Source organism: Trachurus japonicus, chromosome 22, assembly GCF_045865225.1.
Source record: "Trachurus japonicus isolate A0001 chromosome 22, Traja_1.0".
NCBI lineage: Eukaryota > Metazoa > Chordata > Actinopteri > Carangiformes > Carangidae > Trachurus > Trachurus japonicus.
The window spans coordinates 29,376,056-29,399,626 of record NC_140928.1 but is presented as its reverse complement, the minus strand read 5'-3'; the positions used below and the strand labels follow the sequence as shown (position 1 = coordinate 29,399,626).

Here is a 23,571-nt window from a genome sequence, read left to right as displayed (position 1 = left end):
TAATATTTCGGTAGTTGACCTGTTAGTTTTTTTCTTTAAAAAGGAAAGGAAAGAAAAGAAAAGAAAAGAAAAGAAAAGAAAAGAAAAGAAAAGAAAGAAGCCATGATAATGTTTAATTAAAGTAAAATTTAAATTACGTAACGTTTTATTTATTATATCAACTGTGGTATTTCTTTCTTTCATAAAAAACAAACACACAAAAAACTGTGATAACTTTGGAGAAGATGGGAACTGATGTTCAGTCTGTGTGGTTTCTACTCGGACCTGTTTCCGTGAACTCGCCCTCGTTTCCTGTTGTTGCTCCGAGGCAACAACGTGGGTTCCGTGCCGCTCTCCACGGTGCAGTCCTGTGTGATGTGTGACCGGTGACCTGTCCACTCTCTACAATGCAGATATCAAGTGTGAATGACGTGAAGATTTATAATCTAAGCCACGGGAAGTCTCTCCCCGAGGTAAGAGGCGCGAGCCGAGCCGCTGCTAATGCTAATGCTAACTTATATATCAACTATATGAACTAACTGCTTCACCTCGAGCCCACCGAGCTAGCAGGCTAACAGCAGGAACCAGTCAACTGACCACTGACCAGAGCAGTCTTTACATTGTGTGTTCAGAAAACGTCAGTGCTGCACTGTGTCCAGTATCACTCCGCCTTGATGTAACCTTCCACAGATGAATGAATAAGTCGTTATAACAGACAGACTGTAACTGACCCAAACCACACACCTCAGTGATACAACAGCACTTTTCTACATACTCAGTCTTAATCACCTCTGATTCCTTTCTACAGTGGCTGTCAGACCGGAAGAAAAGACAGTTACAGAAGAAAGATGCAGGTGAGTTTACAGCATCACAAGTCAGTTATGTCTGTCAAAGTGCACAACATGATGTTGAACTCTATTTCTATTCCTTCTTTTTTTTTAACCAGATATCCAGCGTAGGATTGAGCTCATCCAGGACTTTGAGATGCCCACAGTGTGCACCTCTATCAAAGTGTCCAGAGATGGGCAGTACATCCTGGCAGCAGGTGAGATGAGTTGTGGATCAGTGTGTCAGCAATCCCTCCTCACAAGTGACACCAATCAGTATTCTATTCTGATTATTCTGATATTTAATCTGTGTAGAATAGCATGCAATTGTCATTTAATTTTTGTCTTTTTGTTAAATTCTTATCAGGCACTTACAAGCCCAGGATCCGCTGCTACGACACCTACCAGCTGTCCCTGAAGTTTGAGCGCTGTCTGGATTCAGATGGTGAGTCAGCAGACATTACTGTCCCTGGGCCTTTAATGTTATTAATCAATTCATCTGACGGTTTTTTTTTTCCTCTCTTTCAAAGTTGTGGCCTTTGACGTCCTGTCTGACGACTACTCCAAGGTAGGACACTGGTGGATGTTTGCTCCAACAGTCTAATGCTGTCACACTCTTATGTACATGATGCAGGGTAATACAGTCTTTTATGTGTCACAGATGAAGACATTTTATCAGCTAACTCACAGGTGATGTTGTATGATATCACTTATTTTCATCAGATCTATATTAACGTGGATGCTACATGGTTGTTAACCTCAACAGTTTTCAAACACCTCTCACAGTCCCTGATTGTCTCAAATTTCTTTGTTTTCTGCGTAATCCTTGTTCTGTCTTTATAGGAACTTATTTTTTATTTTATTCAGAATTTAGACTGAACTATGTGTTTGTGTGTGTGTGTGTGTGTAGCTGGTGTTTCTGCACTGTAACCGCTACGTGGAGTTCCACTCGCAGCACGGACACTACTACAAGACACGTATTCCAAAGTTTGGACGGGACTTTGCGTACCACTACCCCTCCTGTGACCTGTACTTCGTGGGGACGAGGTGAGAGCAGAACAGAGGCGTTCTCTCACTCTGACGCTGTTTGGATTCATCCTGTGTGTGTGTGTTGGATGTGTGTGATGGTTGGGTGACACTGCGGTTGTTTTTGTTTTCAGTTCAGAGGTGTTCAGACTGAACCTGGAGCAGGGACGCTTCCTCAACTCACTGCAGACTGACGCTGTGTAAGTATCAGTGACGTGTACAGATACAGATGGGACAGTACCTATAGAAAATCATCACACCCTTTTGAAACAGATAGATTATTTGTCATCCAGCCTGAAATCAAACCCATTAAGAATAAACATTTTCCAGCTTCATTTACTCATTTACCCTGACAACATCAAACTAATGAAAAAAAGCAGTTCTGAAAATTAATAAAAACAGTCCCTGACTTGTAGAGTCACCTTTGCTTTAATTACAGCCATCAGTCTCTTTGGTTATGTCTCCCTAATCCCTAATCCATAGGGATCTAGATATTTACCCGTTCTTCTGAAGAATCACTGGAGTTCAGTCAAATGGCTCGGTCATCCTGATCCTGTTCCACCACTTTATCCTGAAGGTCTTTTCAAAGCACGTTTCCAACCATGTTGAATGCTCTGCAGTACCAGGTACTGGTAGAGAATCCTAAAGAAACAGCTGCTTTTATTCTGAAGTCATTAAACCAGGACATCTGATGTCAGGTGGGCTCAGTCAGCCTGGTGTTGGATGACTAGGTTGATCCGTTGTAACTAAGCAGATTTATAATGGTTTATTCTAAGTCTGATGACTTAACCAAACAGGTATTTCACTAATTTTTTTTTTTAACAATTGTCCATAATGTTTTAAAATGTTATTTTCACTCTGATGAGGGTTATATACAGCTCAAAAAGGTTAGACTGAATTCATTTTAATTCCATGGTGTAATGTAACAAAAGGTAAAGATTCTAGTAGAGTGTGATGACTTTCTCTAGGTACTGTATGATCCAGCTGGATAACTCTGAACACATACAGTGATACAGTCTGATATGATCAGTGTCTGCCAGATGTTGACGCTGCCTTTGTCTTGACCTGTCAATCAGGGAGAACAACGTGTGTGACATCAACCCCGTCCATCAGTTATTCGCCACAGGAACCTCAGAGGTAAGAACCACAGCACTGTGTGTGTGTGTGTGTGTGAGAGTGTGAGAGAAAGAGAGAGACATGAGGCACCACTCATTAGCAAATTATAGTGGCATAGTGACTGTTAGCTGTTTGCTGCTACATCTATTATGAGATAGCCTTATTATCAAAATAATTTCCTTGTTTTATTTTTGCATCATGTGCAACAAAGCTTTTGCATATTTGTATTCCTGCAGTGGATTTCTCTCCCTCCTCTCTTTTCTCTCTGACATTGGTATTGATATGAGGTATCACACACCAGCTGGGGTATTAGAAATGAGTGTGTGTATATCTGGGTGGTTGAAAGGATAGTTCAACATTTTGGCAAATCCGCCTATTGCCATAATCCCTATAGTCATAGCAGTAGGTAGTTCATTACCTTTAATTGTCAGTCAGTGCAAGCTGTTTTTAGATCAGCGGGGCAGAGATGCGAGGTGGGATAGGGATATTTCAATAAAATGTTGAAACATCCCTTTAAGTCCAAGATGTTCAGATGGTCACTGTTGACTTTACATGAAGAGCTGCCTACAGAGAAACCACTGCAGCTTGTCACTGTTCTAACTTCCTCTTGGTCACCAGGGCCGGGTTGAATGCTGGGACCCTCGCGTCCGGAGCAGAGTGGGCCTGCTGGACTGTGCTTTGAGCAGCCTCACTGAAGGAACAGAGTGAGTACCAAGCTGTCACACTGATGTCAGCTGCTCTCAGACGCCTAATGATGCATATGGAGCCACATGGCCCTGTCCTCCTGTGCTGCATGATAAACAAGAGGCAGGCTGTGCACCGATCTGCTGCAGTGGAGAAACATCCAGCAGCTTTAGTCTGATTAGTTTATTATCCTGTCACAACAAGAAAACAAACGGGTGTTTGACATTATTGACTTGTTTCTGTCTGTCTCACTTTGTCTTCATGTGTTCTTGTTGACAGAGTTCAAGCTCTGCCGTCAATCAGTGCTCTGAAGTTTAACGGCTCTCTGACCATGGCAGTAGGAACCAGCACAGGACAGGTGAGGGACACACTCACTCTCTGTTGTGCTTTTTCACTCCATCAGCTCTGTGTTTCAAACAACTGTGACTCTTCTGTCTATATCTATATCATATACACCTGACACAGAGTGGTCCAGCGCTCACGTCGTTTAAATAGCAAATTGAGCGAAACAGAGATGAAGAAAAACATGATTTTCTTCAAAACATGAAAAACATTGTCAGAGACAATAATCTGTCTGAGGAAAATCATGTTTTTCATCTTGTTCATATGTTCATGTAGCATTTTTTTGATGTTAGAGGACATGTATGCATTGCGAATGGGGGAGGTTGCAGTCAGAGCAGCGCCGTCTCCGCCCGCGGCTCGACTCAGAGGCGCATCGCTAATGAGCCACTGGCGCTCTGCAGAAGGAGAGCCCTGGGAAATGGCACAGGTTTTGTGATTTTGGCTAAAAACTTCATAAACTTTAATTACTTTAATTTAACTTTCATAAAATTTAAAGACCACTGAGAACGTTTTAAAATAACTAAAAAGGAGGATTGGAGTGCCCATTGGACCTGGACCTGGGTCCCTCTGTTACACCTGTGGTGACAGAGTGGACAATGATTTTAACCTGGATGAACAGATCAATGTAAAAGCTTGTTTTTATCATATAAAGGAGACATATTATGGAAATATCACTTTTTGAAGGCTCTTTAACATATATTTAGGTGTTTTTCTTGCCTTCTGGCCCCAAAATGTGAGAATTGACAAAGAAATCTGTAATTTTCAGGCTGAAGGTTGAAATCCATGTGGTTTTACAAGCTGTTCCCTCAGTTGTCTTCCAATGATGTAACTACTAACTACTTTTTGAATTTGCATAATACCACCCCTTCTGTTGGTACCCCTGGTATTAAAGCATGGACGACTTTCTCAATATCTAAAAATGATAAAGTGCTTTGACCTTTGAGAGCATTCTTAAAGGAGACATATTCTGCCCCTTTACCACAAATTAAAATAGTTCCCAGGTGTCTTAAAGACATGTCTGTGTCTGTACCCCTGTTGGTACCCCTGGTGCCAACAGAAGGGGTGGGGAGGAGCAAGCAGTGGTTCATTTGCATTTAAAGGGACAGACACTGAAAGCAGCCGTTGTGAACAGGGCTGTTTAGAGAGGATGAAAAGAGCTGTGATGTTTGATCCTTGGGGGATTTTGACCGAAGCATGTCACAGACATGTCTTTAAGACACCTGGGAACTATTTGAATTTGTGGAAAAGGGGCACAGTATGTCTCCTTTAAGAATGCTCTCAAAGGTCAAAGTGCTTTTATCATTTTTAGACATTGAGAAAGTTGTCCATGCTTTAATCAGTGTTCACCTTGATTACTGCATCGGCCTGTATCTGGATGTTAGTCGTCTGTTTTCTGCTTAAAACTGGTCCATAATAATGTCCAGCCTGACTCCTGACTGGTCCAGTCCTCATGTCACTGCACTGGCTCCTAGTTCATTTTAGACTTGATTTAAACTAGGGGTGCACCAATTGATCGGTGAAGGCAGATAAGGCAGATTTTATTTTTGACCAAATATTCTTGTTGTTGACTTATGGATAATGCAATAAATATTGTACTGTGGAGCTACTGTACTGTATCATGATGTCTTACAATACTGCAGTAACATGGGGCTTGTTATTGAGGTATTATAATATTGTCAGATTTTGATATTGTTATGTTACATCCCTATAGAGCACAAAGAACAGAAGAATAGGGGGATGATACAGTTAATCTACAGTAAAATTAAATGTGTGTCAAGAAATAGAGCATTGTCTAAATTAATGTTAGCTGAAGTAGGAAGTGAGTCTCATTTCCTCTAATATTGTACAAAGTATGATGATTTGAGGGAGCTATTATTTAATGAAATCTGTGGACAAAAGCCTGAAGTATTTTGGTGCTCTGATGAGCAGAAGCTGGAGTGGTTGTTAATGTCAGTGTGTTTAAGACTGCTAGTAGAAGAGAAGACAGGAAAATTTGTGTAATTAATTTCCGATTTCCCTTGAACCCTGGCATTGTTTTCCATTTCTTTTTTTGGATAATGGTTTTGAACTCCACTTTCTTATGTCTTTGATGTACTCTGGTCCCAGTTTGTTTTCTTGGTGTTTTATAAGCCCATGTGGGCTGGCATACAGAAGTATCCATGACACAATAATAAAATTCATTCATTCATGAATAGTTTTACGTGGTGGTACTGTTGAATTTTAAAAAAGCAGGTCAGGTTTTTTAATGATCAGTGATGGGCCAGAAAATTGCAATCAGTGCAGCCCTAATTTAAACATTTTAATGTTTGTTTTAAAGCTCTTAAAGCAGAAGTAAGTGATATATTTGTGTTAATATAAGTCTTAAATAGTTATATCTTCCGACAGCAATCACTTACATAGAGTGTTTGGTCTGAAACACGGGTCTCTCAGTCCCTCTGCTCTGCTCTGAGCCGAAGAGAAAACATTTATCGTATCCTACAGTTTTTATCCAATGAGGAGAGAGAACGGCATGCAGGGCTGTGTGTGCAGCCAAGGAACGCCGTGAATGTGGCGACGTAGGGACGAGGACTGTTATGGTGCGTTCAAGGAAACTCGTATTTTTCCGACCGTGAAGTTGTATCAGTTCGATCTGGTACGAGTTCACCGGTCGGAAGTTACGAGTGGCCGTTATAGTGACTTTCACCGGTAAAACAGGTCGGAAAAACACGAGTGGGTTGCCTGAAACGCTACAAAGTCGTAAGTTGTGACTTGAAGCTGTAATTTACGATTTCAAAAGCCTGCCTGGAACGCAGCATTAGCGAAAACGACCGGACCACTTACTTCTGCTTTAATGATCTTGCCCCTTTTTTCTGACTGACCTTTTCTAGCTCACTGTTCCTGCTGGGTCCCTCAGATCAGACTCCAGCAAAGTAACTTTGGTCCCTTTGGTTTCATGACTTTTGAAAAGTCGTTCATGTGGTTGGCATGCTGCTGTCCTCAGGCAGCAAAACACAAGTGTGCGATTGACCAGCAGTTAGTGCTGCAGTGTCTCACTGTTATTCTAAGGGTGTTTCTCAGGTTTCTCCTCCACCACCATTTTATGAGCTGAGAGTTTATTTCACACTTCTCATAATAACATTAAATATTTCTGACATGTTTGTGTTGTTGTTTCTTCATAGAGCTGCACAATGATTCACACTCAGTCCTTCTACGCCCCTCAGAGACACACAGCTGCTGCGTGTGTGTGGGGTGGTGGTGTTGTTGTTGTTGTTGTTGTTGTTGTTGTTGTTGTTGTTGTTGTTGTTGTTGTTGTTGTTGGATACAGGAAGAAGAAGCGGAAATGACGTGCGCTGCGTCATGACGTTGTCCGTGCGTCACTGTTTTGATCGGGATATCCCAGTTGATTACAATTACCATGGATACAGGAATAACCCTGTTTGCTCACACATGTAAACAGGTTATTCTGAATGTTTCAGAAACTGGTATATTGAGCGTAACCCGAATATTGACTGTATGTAAACATAGTTTATGTTCTTTGCCCGCTCTCTGTCTGTTGTTGTTGTTCTTACAAAGTTCAGTTCAGTTTGTTTGTTTGTTGTTCATGTTGTCCCAGCTGTTGATTTCCTTCAGTCCATGTGTAAGCCAGACTGTGTGTGTCTGTCTCCAAGGTGCTGATGTACGACCTGCGCTCCAGCCAGCCTCTGCTGGTGAAGGACCACTTCTACAACCTGCCAATCAAGTCACTCAACTTCCACCAGCAGCTGGACCTGGTTATTTCTGCCGACTCCAAGATCATAAAGCTCTGGAACAAAGACAATGTAAGACCAGGCTGACCTGGAGTCTGCATGATAATGACCGTCACACATCACACATGTTTTAAAGACGGGGCTGGACTGTGTGGACTCCCTGAACTCATTCGTCTCTTGTCTTCTCCTCACAGGGCAAAGTCTTCTCCTCCATCGAGCCTCAGAGCAACATCAATGACGTGTGCATGTACCCTCAGTCAGGTGAGTCACACTCCTCCAGAGGAAATAACCTTTAGATCAGGGCTGTCAAACGTGTGGCCCGCAGACCGAAGCCAGCCACGGGCTGAATTTGTCAAGTGTGAGAATTAAAGACTTTTATTATTAAAGACAGAGGAGGCATAACATTGTGGAAATTGCACAAATTAGTTTTGTGAAAGGACAGTTCATTATCTGTGAACATCTTAATAATGTACTTGTCCTTTTTTGCACTAAAACAAAGGGAAAGATTTTTATTATTTAAAGGTTATGATGTTCTTGTTTTACTGGTCTGGCCCATTTGAGATCAAATTGTTCTGTATGTGGCCCCTGAACTAAAATGAATTTGACACCTGGTTTAGATAAATACCAGATTCACAGAAGGACAACACATTTATAGAAAATGTAATTCTCTGTCACACAAAACATAAATGATGAATTTTTTAAAAAGCAGCACTGAAAACTATAAACATAAGTAGCAATTGTAAAGTGCAGCTCTTCTTCACCTCCAGGTGGCGCCACCTTACTGTAAAGTTCACACTGACTCTAAAAGCCTCTTACCTTTACACTATTTTATTTATGTATTTATTTATTTCTTTGGTTAGGACATTGCACATTAATCAACATATCAGCAAAAAGCATCAATATAAATATGCCGGAGTTAGCACAGTTGCTAAATTTCATCTGTTGTCCTAAGTTATACAACATGGTCACATACATCAGAGAGTTCTTTAAAACCAATCAAGCCTCTCTTCAAGAGAACACTTAAAACCTTTGGCAAAAAACCTAAACATTACCAATAATTTACACTAGATTCAAACAAGGAGGGGCCAGTGACATTATTAAAATCATTGTTTCATTTTTTGAATATCCTATTTTTGCTTTAACGTCTCATCCTTTAAATTGTCATAAATGAATAAAATACACATTCCCACTGATTGTTTTTTTTTTTTAACTTCCTTTACCATCTTTAACCTTTAAACAATTTCAAGTTCCCTTCTAGGGCAGAAATGAATTCTTTTATTAAGGTGGTGTTTTGGGCATGTTATTACTTAACTAGACAGGACAGTGTAGAGAGAGACAGGGGAATGATATGCTGTAAAGATCCTCTCAGTCAGGAGTTGAACCTGCGATCACTTGTTTGGACTTCTCCAACATGGGACGAGCTCTAAGCACACAACCAGAATGAGTTCTACTTTAACTTTTCTAAACTCAGATGTTCAGATCAGCAGTGTTGAGTGTTGTCTCAGTGTCAGGACCTTCAGATCCACCTGAGCTGAACTAAACCCTGTTTACACCACAGAGCTGTTAACATCTGTCCTCCTCCTGTGTGACTGACAGGTATGCTGTTCACGGCCAACGAAGACCCCAAGATGAACACGTTCTACATCCCGGTGAGCACACACACACATCCTACACACTAACATGCTACAGCTGTGTGTAAACCATGAGAGGTGGTATCTGCTGCCTCGGTGACTCTCCTGTCCTGTGAGTCTGTTGTGATCTCACAAAGTGTGTGTGTGTGTGTGTGTACAGTAAACTCAACTTTGATTTGTGTAAATGGGTAAATTCCGGACCTGATGGACATGGACATGCTGAACTTTGGCCCCTCTGTCCTGCACTGGAGATAAGGCTAAGACAGATGCATCACTTTGCTTTTTGAATACACATCGGCTCTGCAGCTGAAATGACTAAACCCATCATAAATTTAACGGTGGGAGGAATTTTTCAAGCAAAAATATCAAACAACTTCTACTTGTACTTCCTCCGGCCTCTAGATTGTGAGGACGAGCTGGTTTTCTTCCTCTCAGCTCACAGTAAAGTCCATATCTCGTTGGTCTGATGCAGCGCAACATTTGAAAACATCTCCTCCAGCTTTTGGAAAGCATAGAAACGTGACTCACTCCTTTTACAGCCAAGGGATTAAAGGTCCAGTGTGTAAAATGGGGGGAAGCGTGTTTCCTCCTCCTTCTTCCCTTCCTCCTTCTTCTTCATTGGTTTATTTATGGACACAAAACTCTTGAAACCTGCTCTCTGGCTGGCTGGATTTTCCATTCAGGCTGCCGTACAAACATGGCGGCACAAGATGGCGACACTCTCTTAAAGGGATAGTTCAACATTTTGGCAAATTGGCCCATTGCCATAATCCCTATAGTCATAGCAGTAGGTTCGTTACCTTTAATTGTCGGTGCAAGCTATTTTTAGAACGGCAGAGCAGAGCCGCGAGCTGCTCAGAGCTACGCTACGGAGGCTCATTATGGGATTTCTTAGTTTCCCTCATCAAACTCATCAAATACACAATCCAACAACTCCAAAACGCTCTGGTGGACAAGTTGTGACCTGCACATTCACCACGCTAACAGAACGTTTTTTCGAGGTAAATTCATGCAAAACCGCTGATGCGCGTTGCCTTCAGGGGCAGTTTTTCAGCAAGCAGTCTCTGCATTTGCCTCGAAAACAACTCTGTCTGGTAACGTTCCATTATTATCTCATAGCGTGGTGAAGGTGCAGGTTTTGGAGTTGTTGGATTGTGTATTTCATGAGTTTGGGAAACCAAGAAATCCCATGAGCCTCTGTAGCGTAGCTCTGAGCAGCTCGCGGCTCTGCTCCGGCGTTCTAAAAATAGCTTGCACCGACAATTAAAGGTAACAAACCTACTGCTATGACTGTAGGGATTATGGCAATGGGCCAATTTGCCAAAATGTTGAACTATCCCTTTAAGCAAGACCCTCGCTATATGTACGTATATATAAAAGAATAATTATAAGGCTACAAAAACCAAACAAATTTTATTTTATAGCGATTATACACTTATACAAATATATACATGGGTAGTATATTCAGATTTTGCCAATAAACCTTGACACGTTTTGCACACTGGACTGAGGAAATGGGCTACAGGTTCATCTTCATCAAATGAAGGCTTAAACGAATGATCCAGACAGATGTTAATTGCAGTGGAAGCTGCATTAGTTGATCAGTAAGTTAGTTGAATTCCTGGCAGACTCAGGTTCTGGGTTGCAGCCTTTGTCTGTGGACAGCTGCACGTCCTCCATCATCTCAGGAAACAGAAAAACCAGGATGTACGTTCCTACATTCAGACGTTTCTGCCGTGATCCTCGGCTCCTCTCATATCTCAGATGTTCCCTGACGATCAGCTCGGAGTCGGAGCTTTATCAGCTCAGCGCTGATGAAACTAAAGAATGACAAGGCGCTGGACTCTGTTGACTTTGGGCTCAGCGTGTGACGCCATGTGACATCATCATGTGTGTGGACTCGGCACAGATTCCATAGAACAGACAGAAACGCTGTCTCCCATTCACCCAGAGGAGTGAAAGGTCACGGTGTGTGAGTGGATCTTTGGTCTTCTGCGTCACTTTGAACCAGTCAACCCTGACATAACTCTGTGTTTACATCCACACGGGCCAATGTAAAGACAAACAGGACTGAAGATAATACATGGTGACACAAAAGAAATTTGATAACCGCGACTCTGAGTGGTGAGAGAATGTGTTCTAATAGTGAAAAGTCATCACTTCTCCTCACCAGCAGACAAGATGTAAAGAAAAGGAAACTCTTCTTTAATTTTGATAATCGCTTAATCTCCCTCACTGTCCACTACTTAGATAACACACTGTCCTTTAAACAGCAGCTTCTAACACTGAATTGTCTGAATACAGAAGTTACACAGTGTATACTATGTACGGTATGTTAGGGTTCCTGTTTATCTGTTGTTAGTTTTCCTTTTCAAAGTGGCAGTGAAGCAATACGCTGCTGGAAAAGGTTTGAACAACATCACAAAACATTTCTCTTCATGTCTGTCAATAAGTCACTGAACCGAGGGACGCTTCATCACACCTGTTTGTTTGCTGCCTGGTTAAAATAACAAACTGGAGCCAGGATGAAGAAAAGTGTTCAGTGTGTCCGAAACATGGACTGAAGCCTCAGCTGCTCCACGTTCAAACTTATAGTATCTTGTTTGCTGCCTTCTTGTTCAGGTCTTGCTTGGAAAAGAGATGTTTTATCTCGAGCAATCTGCCTGGTAAAATAAAAAATAAAAATAAAAAACACATTTTAGATGTAAACCAGACAAAGGAGGTCTTCTACTGCCCCAGCTTAACTGCAGATTGGCAGAGAGTAGGGATGTCACGATTCTAGATTTCCTAAGTACGATTATTGTCAGAGAAATAATCACGGTATTATGAGTATCACGATTATTATGCATTCATTAATTTCACCACATAAAAGTAAAATTAGTTAAAATATAATTACATTACTAATTATATACACTAAATATTCAATGTATTCATTAATTTAAAACATTAAAACATTTCCAGGGGAAATCTTTGAAATATTCAAGTCATTCAACTTGTTTAAGTTTATTTTCACCTATTATGTGTTTTTTTTTTTACAAATTACAAATGACACACTAACATTCCTACCAATTCAGTGTTACGTTAGGTAAATTGACATTAACGCAATTTAACCCAGTTACTGTGCATTTAGCTTTACTTTGGCGTACAGACAAAGTTACACATGCAGTTGTTGTGTAACTTTGTTTTCATTCTGTGTGTGTTGCGCCATTGATCTTCCAATATGGTTCTAACATACCGGTAATCTTTTTTGGAAAGTGTCGGCATGTAGGAATTGAATTATTTGTGACGTTTAATAACATGATTAATTGTAAAAATAAGTAATGGTGACATCGGTAGCAGAGTAATGGAGAACAAATATCAGCCTTACCCCGTGTTATGTCTCCTGATTAGTTGTAAATCAATTGAGAGAATAAGGTGGATAAAAGCCCAGTGGATAAAGGGAGCACTGACTACTGCTAAAAGAGTCAGAATGAGACAGCCTGGCCTACTCTGAAAGGCTCAATGTCCTGGCAGAAACAGCCTCATATGAACAGCTGATACATAAAAGAAATCTAGCACCCATTTCTAACAGATCAGGGATCTGTAATCCAGGATAAAAACTAAAAAGAACTTGATAATGTTTAGTAAAATTTGAGTGCATTTAGTTGGAGTGACGCCATGGACAGGGTTTGGGGTGGAAGAAAAATAAGGTTCTGCTTGATCTTTAACTAGTGCAGTCTGTCTTAATTTTTTTTTTTTTTTTACAGTTCAGAGATGTATAAATTCTACACTGATAACACATGGTAGCATCAGCATGTCTGTGTTTGGGCTCTTGTGTATAAATATCTGACATGTATCTGTCAGTTGTGGATTTAGTTCCAGTAGAGCAGCTGGAACCAGAAACTGTTCCATATAATATGACATAATATTGCTACAAGAGGTGGACAAAGTGAACAACCTGAGATATTCCTAGTTAAATATGACTTCACGTTAAAGAGACACAGAGGAGTTTGCTTTAGGTTATAAAAGAGGCTCATATTAATTTGGATCAATCTACGTTACCCACTTGTTAATAGGTCCATTTTCAATAAATCTATCGTTTTGTCTTTATAGTTATTCTGATATTATTATTTAGTGGTCGACTCGCCCAGCATTTCCTAGTTTGGGTTTCCCGGACGCTGCCCGGCGGGTCATGGGAATAACGTCGCCGAATCGCTAGTTGGCATCGTTTATGGTCGGAACTACGACGGTATCTGATCGTCTTCAAACCTCCAACTTTCATTCTTGATCAATGAAAGCATTCTTGGCAAAATTTTTTATTTTTATTTAACCTTTATTTAACCAGATAAAAGCCCATTGAGATCAGGATCTCTTTCGCAAGGGTGACCTGGCCAAAAATGGTCAGCAGCACGCGGTACAGCAGCAATACATGTCAACACAGAAAACAGAAACAGAAAATGTTTTCCTTTCGTCCGTCTTGCGTCGGTCCAAGAATTTCACCGTGCGCGCGAAGGCTCATGGGAAATGTAATGTGAAAACACCTCACTTTCCGAAACTCCTCGTAGTCCCTTTAAAGTTGATTTTAAGTTCTGGAGCACTACAGGTGACTGCGTTTACATGCACTTCAGTACCCCGGTTTTAATCAGATTTTTTAAGTACCCCATTTTTGGATCAAATTCGGGGTATGGTGTTTACATGTGCAAACACAAAAACGGGGTACTTAAAAAACCCGATTAAAATCGGGGTACTGAAGTGCATGTAAATGCAGTCACAGAGCAGAATGACTCTCAACTGAATTCACTTGACTGACTACAGAGTACAAAGCTCCAACAAAACAGCTGTTGTTGTTTTTGGCATTTCTTTATTATTATTAGTTTGTCTTGATAAACAGAGTACACATTTGAAACAGAAGGAGCCTTGATTGATGAATTGATGAACTGATTGGTTTATTGACTCGGTGGAAATAAGTCAAATCAAGAATCAAGAAATTAATCCAGGTAACAAAACACACCACAACGTACAGTAGTGCAAACATGCTGCAGATCTCCTAAAAATGAACAAGATGAGCAGTGTCTTCACATTTTTCAAAATAACTGACTCAAAGCTCTGTTTTAGAATAGATGTCCTTCGTAGCAGTGTACTGAGGATAAAACTAAACTATTTGTCCTTAAAGTCATAAGTTTCCAATACTACTGTTCTCAATAGGCTTCCTTCCTTCTTTTTTTTAGCCAGGTTTGACTTGGGAATTAATGCTACTGAGTTGGGCTGGGTCAGATTTTAATTTTTAGGCCTGTTGAGAACTCAAGTACAAGGAAATGTCCTGTTGTACTGTTGACTCCTGGTTTAAACTGTCACCTAAATTGTGGATCAATTGTCAAAACTCTCGTACAGTGGTAATAAAGATGAGTAACTGATCACTGGGACACTGACAGGAACATCACTGGTTTAGTTATTTTCTATGACCTTGTTTCTAACCACCAAATGTCAGGGTGACAGTAGTTGGAGCACATGGCAGTGACAATGTTCTTAACACTGAGAACACTAAATGTTAGTTTTAGTCAGAAGAGACGACTGAAAGTGTCGCTTCACACACCAGGCAAGCAGAGCCAAGTCGTTTCTAACCTGACAGGAAACAGAAGAGCTGGCAGTCGGTTTATTTTTGTTTCAACAAAGTGGTGACAGGTTTCATACTTACTCAGAATTCTAAATCTGACCCGTGTGTGTGTGTGTGTGTGTGTGTGTGTGTGTGTGTGTGTGTGTGTGTGTGTGTAGGCCCTGGGCCCTGCACCTCGGTGGTGCTCCTTCCTGGACAACCTGACGGAGGAGCTGGAGGAGAGCCCAGAGAGCACCGTGTACGACGACTACAAGTTTGTCACCCGGAAAGACCTGGAAAATCTGGGTGAGACCTCTCTGCCTCCATTTCTCCTCTAAAGTCTGACTTTCTGTCAAAGAAAGTCGCACAAGCATCAATTCTCCCTTTTCAAAAGCAGCACATGCAGTTAATGCACTCAGTGTTTTGTGTAGAGAGACCTAAAGAGACGTCTGTAGAACTAGAGGATCAAATCCTGGAAGTCTATAAGAATGTGCACCAAAGAGCCATTTTGATGTCTCGGGGGTCAGTGAGGGACTAGCAGGGTTCCTTTGTGTCCTATCCAGTCATGGAAAACACATGGAAAATTAGAAAAAAAAAGTAAAAAGTCCTGTGCTGTGTCTCAAATCGCACACTTCTCTTAGTGCACTGCTTTACAGTACACTGTAAAGCAGTGCACTGCCTTGTGCACTGCCTTGTGCAGTGCACAAATTTCGACAGGTTAGTACCGTCTCAAATCAAACACTGCTGCTGCGCACTTACCGGAAATGACTCGACAGCTGCTTCTTCTATTTTTTAAATTCTGATTGCAACCATAGCAACCGGCCGTTGGAGCCCTATCGCCGACACTTGACAGCGCTTTTTGCCGATCAAAACGAGCTATTAAGTTGTGTTTTATTGTGTTAGTGTTGTTGTTGTGCTGTTATTAGTGTTTTTTAAAGACATTTACGCCGGTGTCAGCTCCGTCGCTGCTCAAAGCAACCGCTGCCGTTTGAAAAGTAGTGATGTGCTTCCGCTACGTCACCAAGATGGCGGCCGTTAAGTGTGGAAAGTATGCATCGATCCACACTCAGTTTTCTGGCCGTTTGAGTGCGCCAATTGAGTGCGCATAGCGCACTACATTTTCGCGCACTGCTCAGTGTGAACGCACTTATGCACTCAAAATATTAAGTGTAAGTGCACAAGTGCGCGATTTGGGACACACCACTGGAAAGACTTGAGTTGTCCTGGAAAATGATCTATCCTGTCATGACATCATCTACCAGAGCTCTATTGACTGTTTCAGACCCCACTAAGGATTGCTTTTCCAAAGAATACCTAGCAAATATAAAAACAACATGATTTTTTGTTGTTCTATGATAAATTTGTCTTCATTTCTAAGCATGTAAGAGATTATTTCATGAAGAGTTAGAGCCACAGACTGCACATCTTTAAATCAGACTTCTGGGAGAGAGAATGAGAGAGAGGAATAAACATAGAAACAAACTGGTTAAATGTGCAAAACTAAGGTACAACTGTGGAAAAGACTTCTCTAAAGTATGAATGGGGCGGCGTAGTAATGTCTGTCAGACTGGAGCAGCTGAAAATGTCCTGGAAAATGATTTGTACTAGAAAGGAGTGGGATCCCTGACTAGACTGACATCTAAGCAGAGTGATCGAGTGTCAGTAGGTAAGAGAAGGAGTGTGTGTGGGGGGTGGGAGGAAGGAGGGGGGCGCGGGGGGGGAAGGGAGGGGACGCTGAAAAGGGTTGAATGAACATTGGAATGCAGGCTCAGCAGTAAAGAGATCAAATGACAAGAAGCAGAAAGGTGGTTGGCTGACGTGGAGTCAGCGGGGAGGAGGGGGCAGGCGGAGGAGCAGCGGTGTTGGTTTACAGGAGCCGCGTAGCGTGGCCCTGTTATGTAACCTTGAGGCGGCCCAGGCTGACTGCCCCCCACCCCCCACCCCACCCAGCTGCAGCCTCCTCCACATCTACATTCACACACACGCGCTCCCAGCTCCCAGCATGCTAATGTTGAGCTCACACACGAGACAGATGGTCAAAACCTTCAGGGCCTCATGAAGAGACTGGTTCCCTCGCAGCCACTGGAATAACGGCGTTACATAACAGCGTTACTAACGGCACTACATTTTTAAAGTAATCAGTAATCAAAAGTTACTGTTTCCCTGTTTATAACGCCATTACTTGACTCAAGAAGTCCCGTCACAAAATAATACACCCATTAAAGGGATATTTAAACATTTTAATTGTCGGTGCAAGCTGTTTTGAGATCGGCGGGGCAGAGAAGCGAGCTGCTCAGCTAACGGAGGCAACTAATCAAATACACAATCCAACAACTCCAAAACTCTCTCATGGACAAGTTGTGACCTGCACATTTAATTCACCACGCTATGAAATTCTAACGTATAATTATGTAACATTATGACATGTGAAGGAAATACTTGGAACTCTCTCCCAGTCTCTGTCGTAGTGTCCTTGGGCAAGACACCTTACCCACCTTGCCTCATGTGAATGCGTATGAACGATCATGGTGGTGGTCGGAGGGGCCGTTTGGCACACATTGTGCAGCCACGCTTTCGTCAGTCTGCCCCAGGGTAGCTGTGGCTACACACACGTAGTTTACCACCACCGGTGTGAATGTGGTATGAATGAAAGCGTCTTTGGGTCATTGAAAAGCGCTATATAAATTGAATGAATAATAATAATAATAATTAATAATAATAACTACTTATGCTTTTGAAATCACTCTGCCCAGCAGCCGTGTCTGGGATGTAGTTCCAGCTACGCATTTTCCTTGAAAACAACTCTGTCTCATAACATTCCGTTATTATCTCATAGACCAAAGACCAGACCAGAGTGTTTTGGGAGTTGTTGGATTGTGTATTTGATGAGGGAAAGGCGAAAATACCGCATGCCGTGCAGAGCTCATGTCTCTGCCCGGCCGATCTGAAAACAGCTTGCACCGATAATTAAAGGTAATGAACCTACTGCTATGACTATAGGGATTATGGCAATAGGAAAATTTGCCAAATGTTATCCCTTTAAAGTGTATGTTATATACACTTTTTTTTTTCATTCCGGGACTAACCAACTCATTCAGTATTCCTTTTTTTTTCTTTCTTTCTCAATTTTAGACTCGTTGGAAATAAATTCATTAATTAATTCATATTCTCATCTACTTTGGTGCAGTTGTAGTCAAGGTGATGCTGTATGCATCCCCTCATTACTATAATGGTGTTTTCCGCTGTATAAACAGGAGGATAAAAATGTATTTTTTCTTTTGGTTCATCATAATTAGCTCAGCAGAGGAACAGTCACAATGTTACTGACACTGACTGGAGTTCTATTCTCTGAGGTCTTGTCTCTCCATTGAGACCAAGAATTGAAAGTTATTCTTGATTTATTTTGGGTAGGTGCGTTTAGGATCGCCTCCAAAGACCCTCAGGTTGAACAGGTTATGAGCAAAAAGATGAATGTATTTCAGAGAAATCTCAGTCTTCACTGTTTATTGTAGTGAAACCTTGACTGTCTTTGTTTTCCCTGTCAGGTTTGTCTCACCTGGTGGGATCCTCTCTGTTGAGAGCCTACATGCACGGCTACTTCATGGACATCAGGCTTTATCATAAGGTAGCGTGTGGATTGCCACATCAGCTTTTCCACTTATGCTTGAATATTTATCAGAGTTCCAATTCAAATTCTGACTGATTAGCCAGTACAACCTGCTGTAAACCTGTTGTTGATGTGCTGTGTGGTTTGGCTACAGGTTAAAAGCATGGCTAATCCCTTCGCGTACGAGGAGTACCGCAAAGATAAGATCCGCCAGAAGATCGAGGAGTCCAGGACTCAGAGGGTGCAGGTGAAGGTGAGAGGCTGAACAGCATCATCTCACAACAAAACACACACCATTGTTCTCTTTGTACATTTGTCACATTGTTGCTCATTGTTGCTTGTGTCTGATTTTGACACAAGTTTAATTCAATGTGGTAAAACTGGTTTCTTCACATTCTGTCACACTCATCTTTACCATCATCAAAAACAAATGATCACTAACATCTGCTGGACTTTTTGTTGATGCCGACAAAACCGTAAGATGCTTTATAAATGAAGCCGATTGGATCAAATCAGCCTCTTCCTGTATGGACTAAAATGTACATGTTGTTCTGTCTGAGACAGAAGTTGCCTAAGGTGAACAAGGATCTGGCTCTGAAGCTGATGGAGGAGGGTGATGACGAAGCAGAGCTGGCCTCCAGGAAGAAGAGGGGCAAGGTAGGAAAAGATGATTTACACAGTCAACATGTTAATGTCTGCGTCCAGAAGACACTGTCCTCAAGTGTTCTCAGTCTGGCACCGGCATATAAGATTAGATGTTTCATGAACCAGAGATTTGAAGAGAAAGTTTGGATACTGTTGCTTCACCTAACCACCAACACCTCCGTCTCACCTGCAGGCCCTCCCGACCATCCTGGGCGACGACCGCTTCAAGGTCATGTTCGAAAACCCCGACTACCAGGTGGACGAGCAGAGCGAGGAGTTCCGCCTGCTCAACCCCATCGTCTCCAAGGTGGGACAGAAGAGGAAGAAGAAGCTGCGTCTCCTGGCTCAGCAGGCTGCCGCCTCCCAGCAGGTAACACTCAGCTTCCACACGCTCATGTTGTACAGAGAGAGGCCTTCCACATTCAGCTCTGTGGTCCCTCCAGACGGCCAGGTTCACATGCAGATTGTATTTTTTTCTTTATGAATGAATGAACATTTCATATCAACTGTAACGTGTGAGGTGATCTATTCTGATCACTTGTGCCACTCGATTTAGATGGAAGAATATGACCTGGGTCATTTTTTGAGAATTAATGCTAGTGAGTCAGACAAAGATGAGTCCAGGCATAAGTCATAATTTAGCAAGATAAAAGTCATCATTTTACAAGAATTATGTCATAAATTGACAAGAAAAAGGCATAATATAATAAGAATAAAGTCATCATTTTACAAAGTCATCATATTACAAGTTTAAGTCATAATTTTACAAGAATTTAGTGGCAATTTTATGAGAAAAAAGCAGCAACCTCCTCCAAGAGCGCCTGGTTCTATCTGCAGAACAGATGCATTTTCTTACATATTCTAACATAAGTCCTGATACTGATGACAATGTGGTGCTGATGTGCCATGTAAACCCAGCTGCCGTCACATGTCTCCCTCTAGCTCACAGGCCTTTTGAAACATTTTGTGGATCTCCAGTGCCCAGACAGATCATTATGGCCATCTTTTTTTTTTAACTTTGCATTATCTCCTTGCAGGAGGACGAGGACGAGGAGGAGCCAGAGGGGCGAGCCAGCTCCGAGGAGGAGAGCTCCGACGACGACAAGAGCTGGGTGGAGGAGGTGAGGGAGCAGCGGCGGCTGCTGTGGGAGGAGGACAGAGACCGGCGGCGGCAGAGGAAGCAGGCCGACCGCAACACGGTGCTGCTGGAGAAGGAGCAGAACGGAGGAGAGAAAACCCAGAGCAACAAGACCAGCCAGCCGCAGTTCTATCAGATCAAAGCCGGGGAGGAGTTCAGAAGCTTCAATGAAGTGGCCCGCAAGCAGAAACTCCAGAAGTACGTTCCTGGAGATCCATTCACTGGTCTTATTGTGTAGAACTAATACTGAAGGTGGTTCCAGGCAGATTCTCACCTTATTTCTCGTGTTTCATATTTTGATGTGTATACAAGAGTAACAAAGACACTTATATCAGGACACATCGGTGTCGGCTTTAAACATGTTTGCATACACCCTTAACTTTTAGATTGGCATATTTTTTAAGAACAAACAACAATTACAAAAAATAAAACCAAATACACAATAGGCCTACAATGAAAAAAGTCTTTAGACATAGTCTGTATAGAATGATTAAACTGAGCACATAAACATAATAGATAAAATAAATAAATAATAGTAAAAGAAAGAGAGAAAAGAGAAGAGGAAAGAGTGTGTGTATGGGAGGGGGTACATTGTCGCAAAAAACATCAATGAACGGTTGCCATTTATTGTAGAATTTGTTCAAGTTTCTCCTTCTTGAATATCTAATTTTCTCTACTTTTAAGAAGGACAAGCCTCTGGAAGGAGCTGTTGTGGATTTCCAGATTCTCACCTTATTTCTATGATGACACTTTCTCTAAGTGAATATTTCTATGAAGTTTAGACACAACCATGGTTGAAGCTGAAGGTCAGGAGATTAAACAGCCAAAACACTGACTAATTTCCTGACTGTGTTGTGTGGCTTCTTGTAGAGCTTCTCTGGAGGAGCGTCTGAAGATGGAGGAACACTCTGGAACCAGCAGCATGGCTGACACCGCAGTGGGCAGCAAACAGCTGACCTTCACCCTCAAGAAGGTAAACTGATCACAAGAGATTAAAAAAAAGAAAGAAAAAAGGTCCTGAGAGGATCTTAACATTCATCACCAAAGCAACAGTTGGATGTTTATACGTACTAGAGCGAGTGACAATATTGGTATTTAAAGCTCTTAATGATCTTAGTCCTTCTATCTAGCAGATTTGCCTTTAACTTATGAGCCAGAACTCTCAGTTCTTTTATTAAAACCTAAAGTCAGATCTAAAACTCACGGCAAAGCAGCTTTTCACCACGGCCCACAACTGTGGAACAGCCTTCCTGAAGACCTGACAGCAGCTGCCATATTTGGACATTTTTAAAAGCAAACTGCCTGGCTGTTGATTAGATTTTACTTATAGGTTTTTCTGTTTTTCCTGTCCCTTTATTTGCCTATTTTAATCGTTTAGTTTTTAGTCTTCTTCGCCTATTTATTGTATAATTTTAGTTATGTCCTTGCACTAATGCTAACTTTTTAGTTCCTTTTATTTATCTGGTTTTTATCCAGTCTCCTGACAGCAAATTGGTGAGAATAAGATAGCGCTTCAGTTGCCCTCTTTCAAGTACTTACAGTATGCATGTGTTATATGTGAGAGAAGTGGGTGTGTGTGAGGTGTGTGGCTTTTGGTTTTACTTTCATCCTTACTTTTGTTTGCTTTTATGGCGTGAAGCACTTTGAGCAACATTTGATTTGTATGATAAGTGCTCAATAAATGAAGTCTGATTGATTGAATAAAGAGCGTGTGCACGCCATGCGACAGCCATGCTAGATGGAAGTGTGTTTCTCATCATCATTGTGTGTGTGTGCAGTCGGAGCAGCAGAGGAAGCAGCAGCAGGCGGAGCGGGAGCACCACGAGGAGAGGAAGAAGCTGAGGCGCTCGGCCGGTCACCTCAGCAGCGCCCGCGGACGAGGCTGGGGCAGAGGAAGAGGAGGAGGAAGAGGAAGGGGAAGAGGGAGAGGAGGAGGAAGAGGAGGCCTGCACTGAGGAGGGAGGCCCAGTCCACTCTGAGGACCTTCATCCAGAGTCTGCAGCTCGGTGGACACTCTGGACTCTGTGTGCACGGAGCAGACTGACAGTGATGTGCAGACGAGCCTGGTCCCAGTACCACTCTGCAAATAAAACAAGATTACTCATGTTGTTACTCAACGTGCATATGATGGTTATTATTTGGAGGGTTGTCCCCAGGAGGAGGTAGAGACATGAAGAGCTGAAAAGACCTGACATGTCCTGCCTGCTCTCTGATGTCTAGTTTTTTACTGCTGCGCCTCAGTGGAGTCTTCTATTACATTTAATGTATTGCAGGAAAGATGTGCGTTTTAAAATGATGATTTTCATATTATTGTATGTTGTTAAGCCTCCCTGGATTAACAAATATTGTACTATTGGTAAAACACTTTCTCTTGGAGTTAGTTTTTACTGCTGAAAATCAAAATATACCATTTTCTACTCTGTGGCAAAATGAATTTAAAATGTGTAGATGGTCAAACCAGAGCGTGCTTCCCCTGCAGCACATTGCTACCTACTTGCGTCAGAAGCGAGAGGAGGGGAGGAAAAAGTTGTATTTTTTTCCCCTTACCCCACCAACAACTGCAGTTCTTGGAAACAGAGCGGCTGCTTGGGTGTCCTCCCCATCCCCCCAGCCCAGCCTGCTGATGGTGTGAACTCCCTCTGTTCCTGCATTGGCCCATTTTAAATGGGAGGGAGGTGCGTCTCAGCACTCAGCATGCCAAACTGTCCCCCAGGCTCATTTCAACTAATTTGATGTCACCGTGCTTTTTCACTCCGGCCGTCAGGGTTGGTGCACTGGTATTCAGGTCCGTTACTTTAGTAGAAGTACCAGTACAGCAGTGTTGGATAATTTGATTATAAGCAAAAGTACATAAATATTAGCAAATTGTAGTTGAAGCACAAAAGTAAGAGTACTGGCAGCCCATCCGGTTAGCATTAGGAGGGGGGAAGACCAAGTCTATCATATCTAATATATAATATGTACAAAAACTAGAATTTAGTCTGAAACTGGGAGTTGTGTGCTGGTTCATTTCTTGTATGGAAAACTATTCACAACTACTTTTGTTTTCTGATATGAGTTAAAGGGATATTACAACATTTTGGCAGATTCTAGGGACTATTGCCATAATCCCTACATTACCCTAGCCTCGTAAACCAGCCTCTCGCGGAAGTGCATTTCATTTCATTCTGAGGGAGAGTCTGGCCTCATCCCCATTCTAAGCGTTTGGACTGAAACCCTCAGAAGGCCGAGCCAATCAGCGTTGCCCGCTGTGATTGACACAGCACGTTGGCCAATCAG

The 23,571-nt window shown here is 42.0% G+C and overlaps 1 protein-coding gene across 1 annotated transcript; it reads left to right on the top strand.

Annotated features, from left to right (window-relative positions):
- The first annotated feature begins 259 nt into the window (after window positions 1-259).
- Window positions 260-22,746, top strand: nol10 (nucleolar protein 10). Its single transcript, XM_085767114.1, has 21 exons — window positions 260-452; window positions 788-833; window positions 926-1,024; window positions 1,174-1,251; window positions 1,337-1,374; window positions 1,717-1,853; window positions 1,967-2,032; window positions 2,909-2,969; window positions 3,567-3,652; window positions 3,912-3,990; window positions 7,622-7,771; window positions 7,894-7,960; window positions 9,296-9,348; window positions 15,082-15,208; window positions 18,448-18,527; window positions 18,664-18,762; window positions 19,074-19,166; window positions 19,348-19,524; window positions 20,192-20,490; window positions 21,163-21,265; window positions 22,071-22,746. Exons 1-21 carry the CDS (start codon window positions 387-389, stop codon window positions 22,245-22,247), a joined length of 2,181 nt encoding a protein of 726 aa, XP_085623240.1. The 5' UTR covers window positions 260-386; the 3' UTR covers window positions 22,248-22,746.
- The last annotated feature ends 825 nt before the right edge of the window (window positions 22,747-23,571 follow it).

Excerpts from the sequence above, each read along its gene's own strand:
- nol10 (XM_085767114.1), top strand. The coding sequence starts at position 387 with ATGCAGATATCAAGTGTGAATGACGTGAAGATTTATAATCTAAGCCAC. Across the intron at positions 1,252-1,336 it reads GCGCTGTCTGGATTCAGATG|TTGTGGCCTTTGACGTCCTG; the intron begins GTGAGTCAGCAG and ends TCTCTTTCAAAG. Across the intron at positions 18,528-18,663 it reads ACATCAGGCTTTATCATAAG|GTTAAAAGCATGGCTAATCC; the intron begins GTAGCGTGTGGA and ends GTTTGGCTACAG.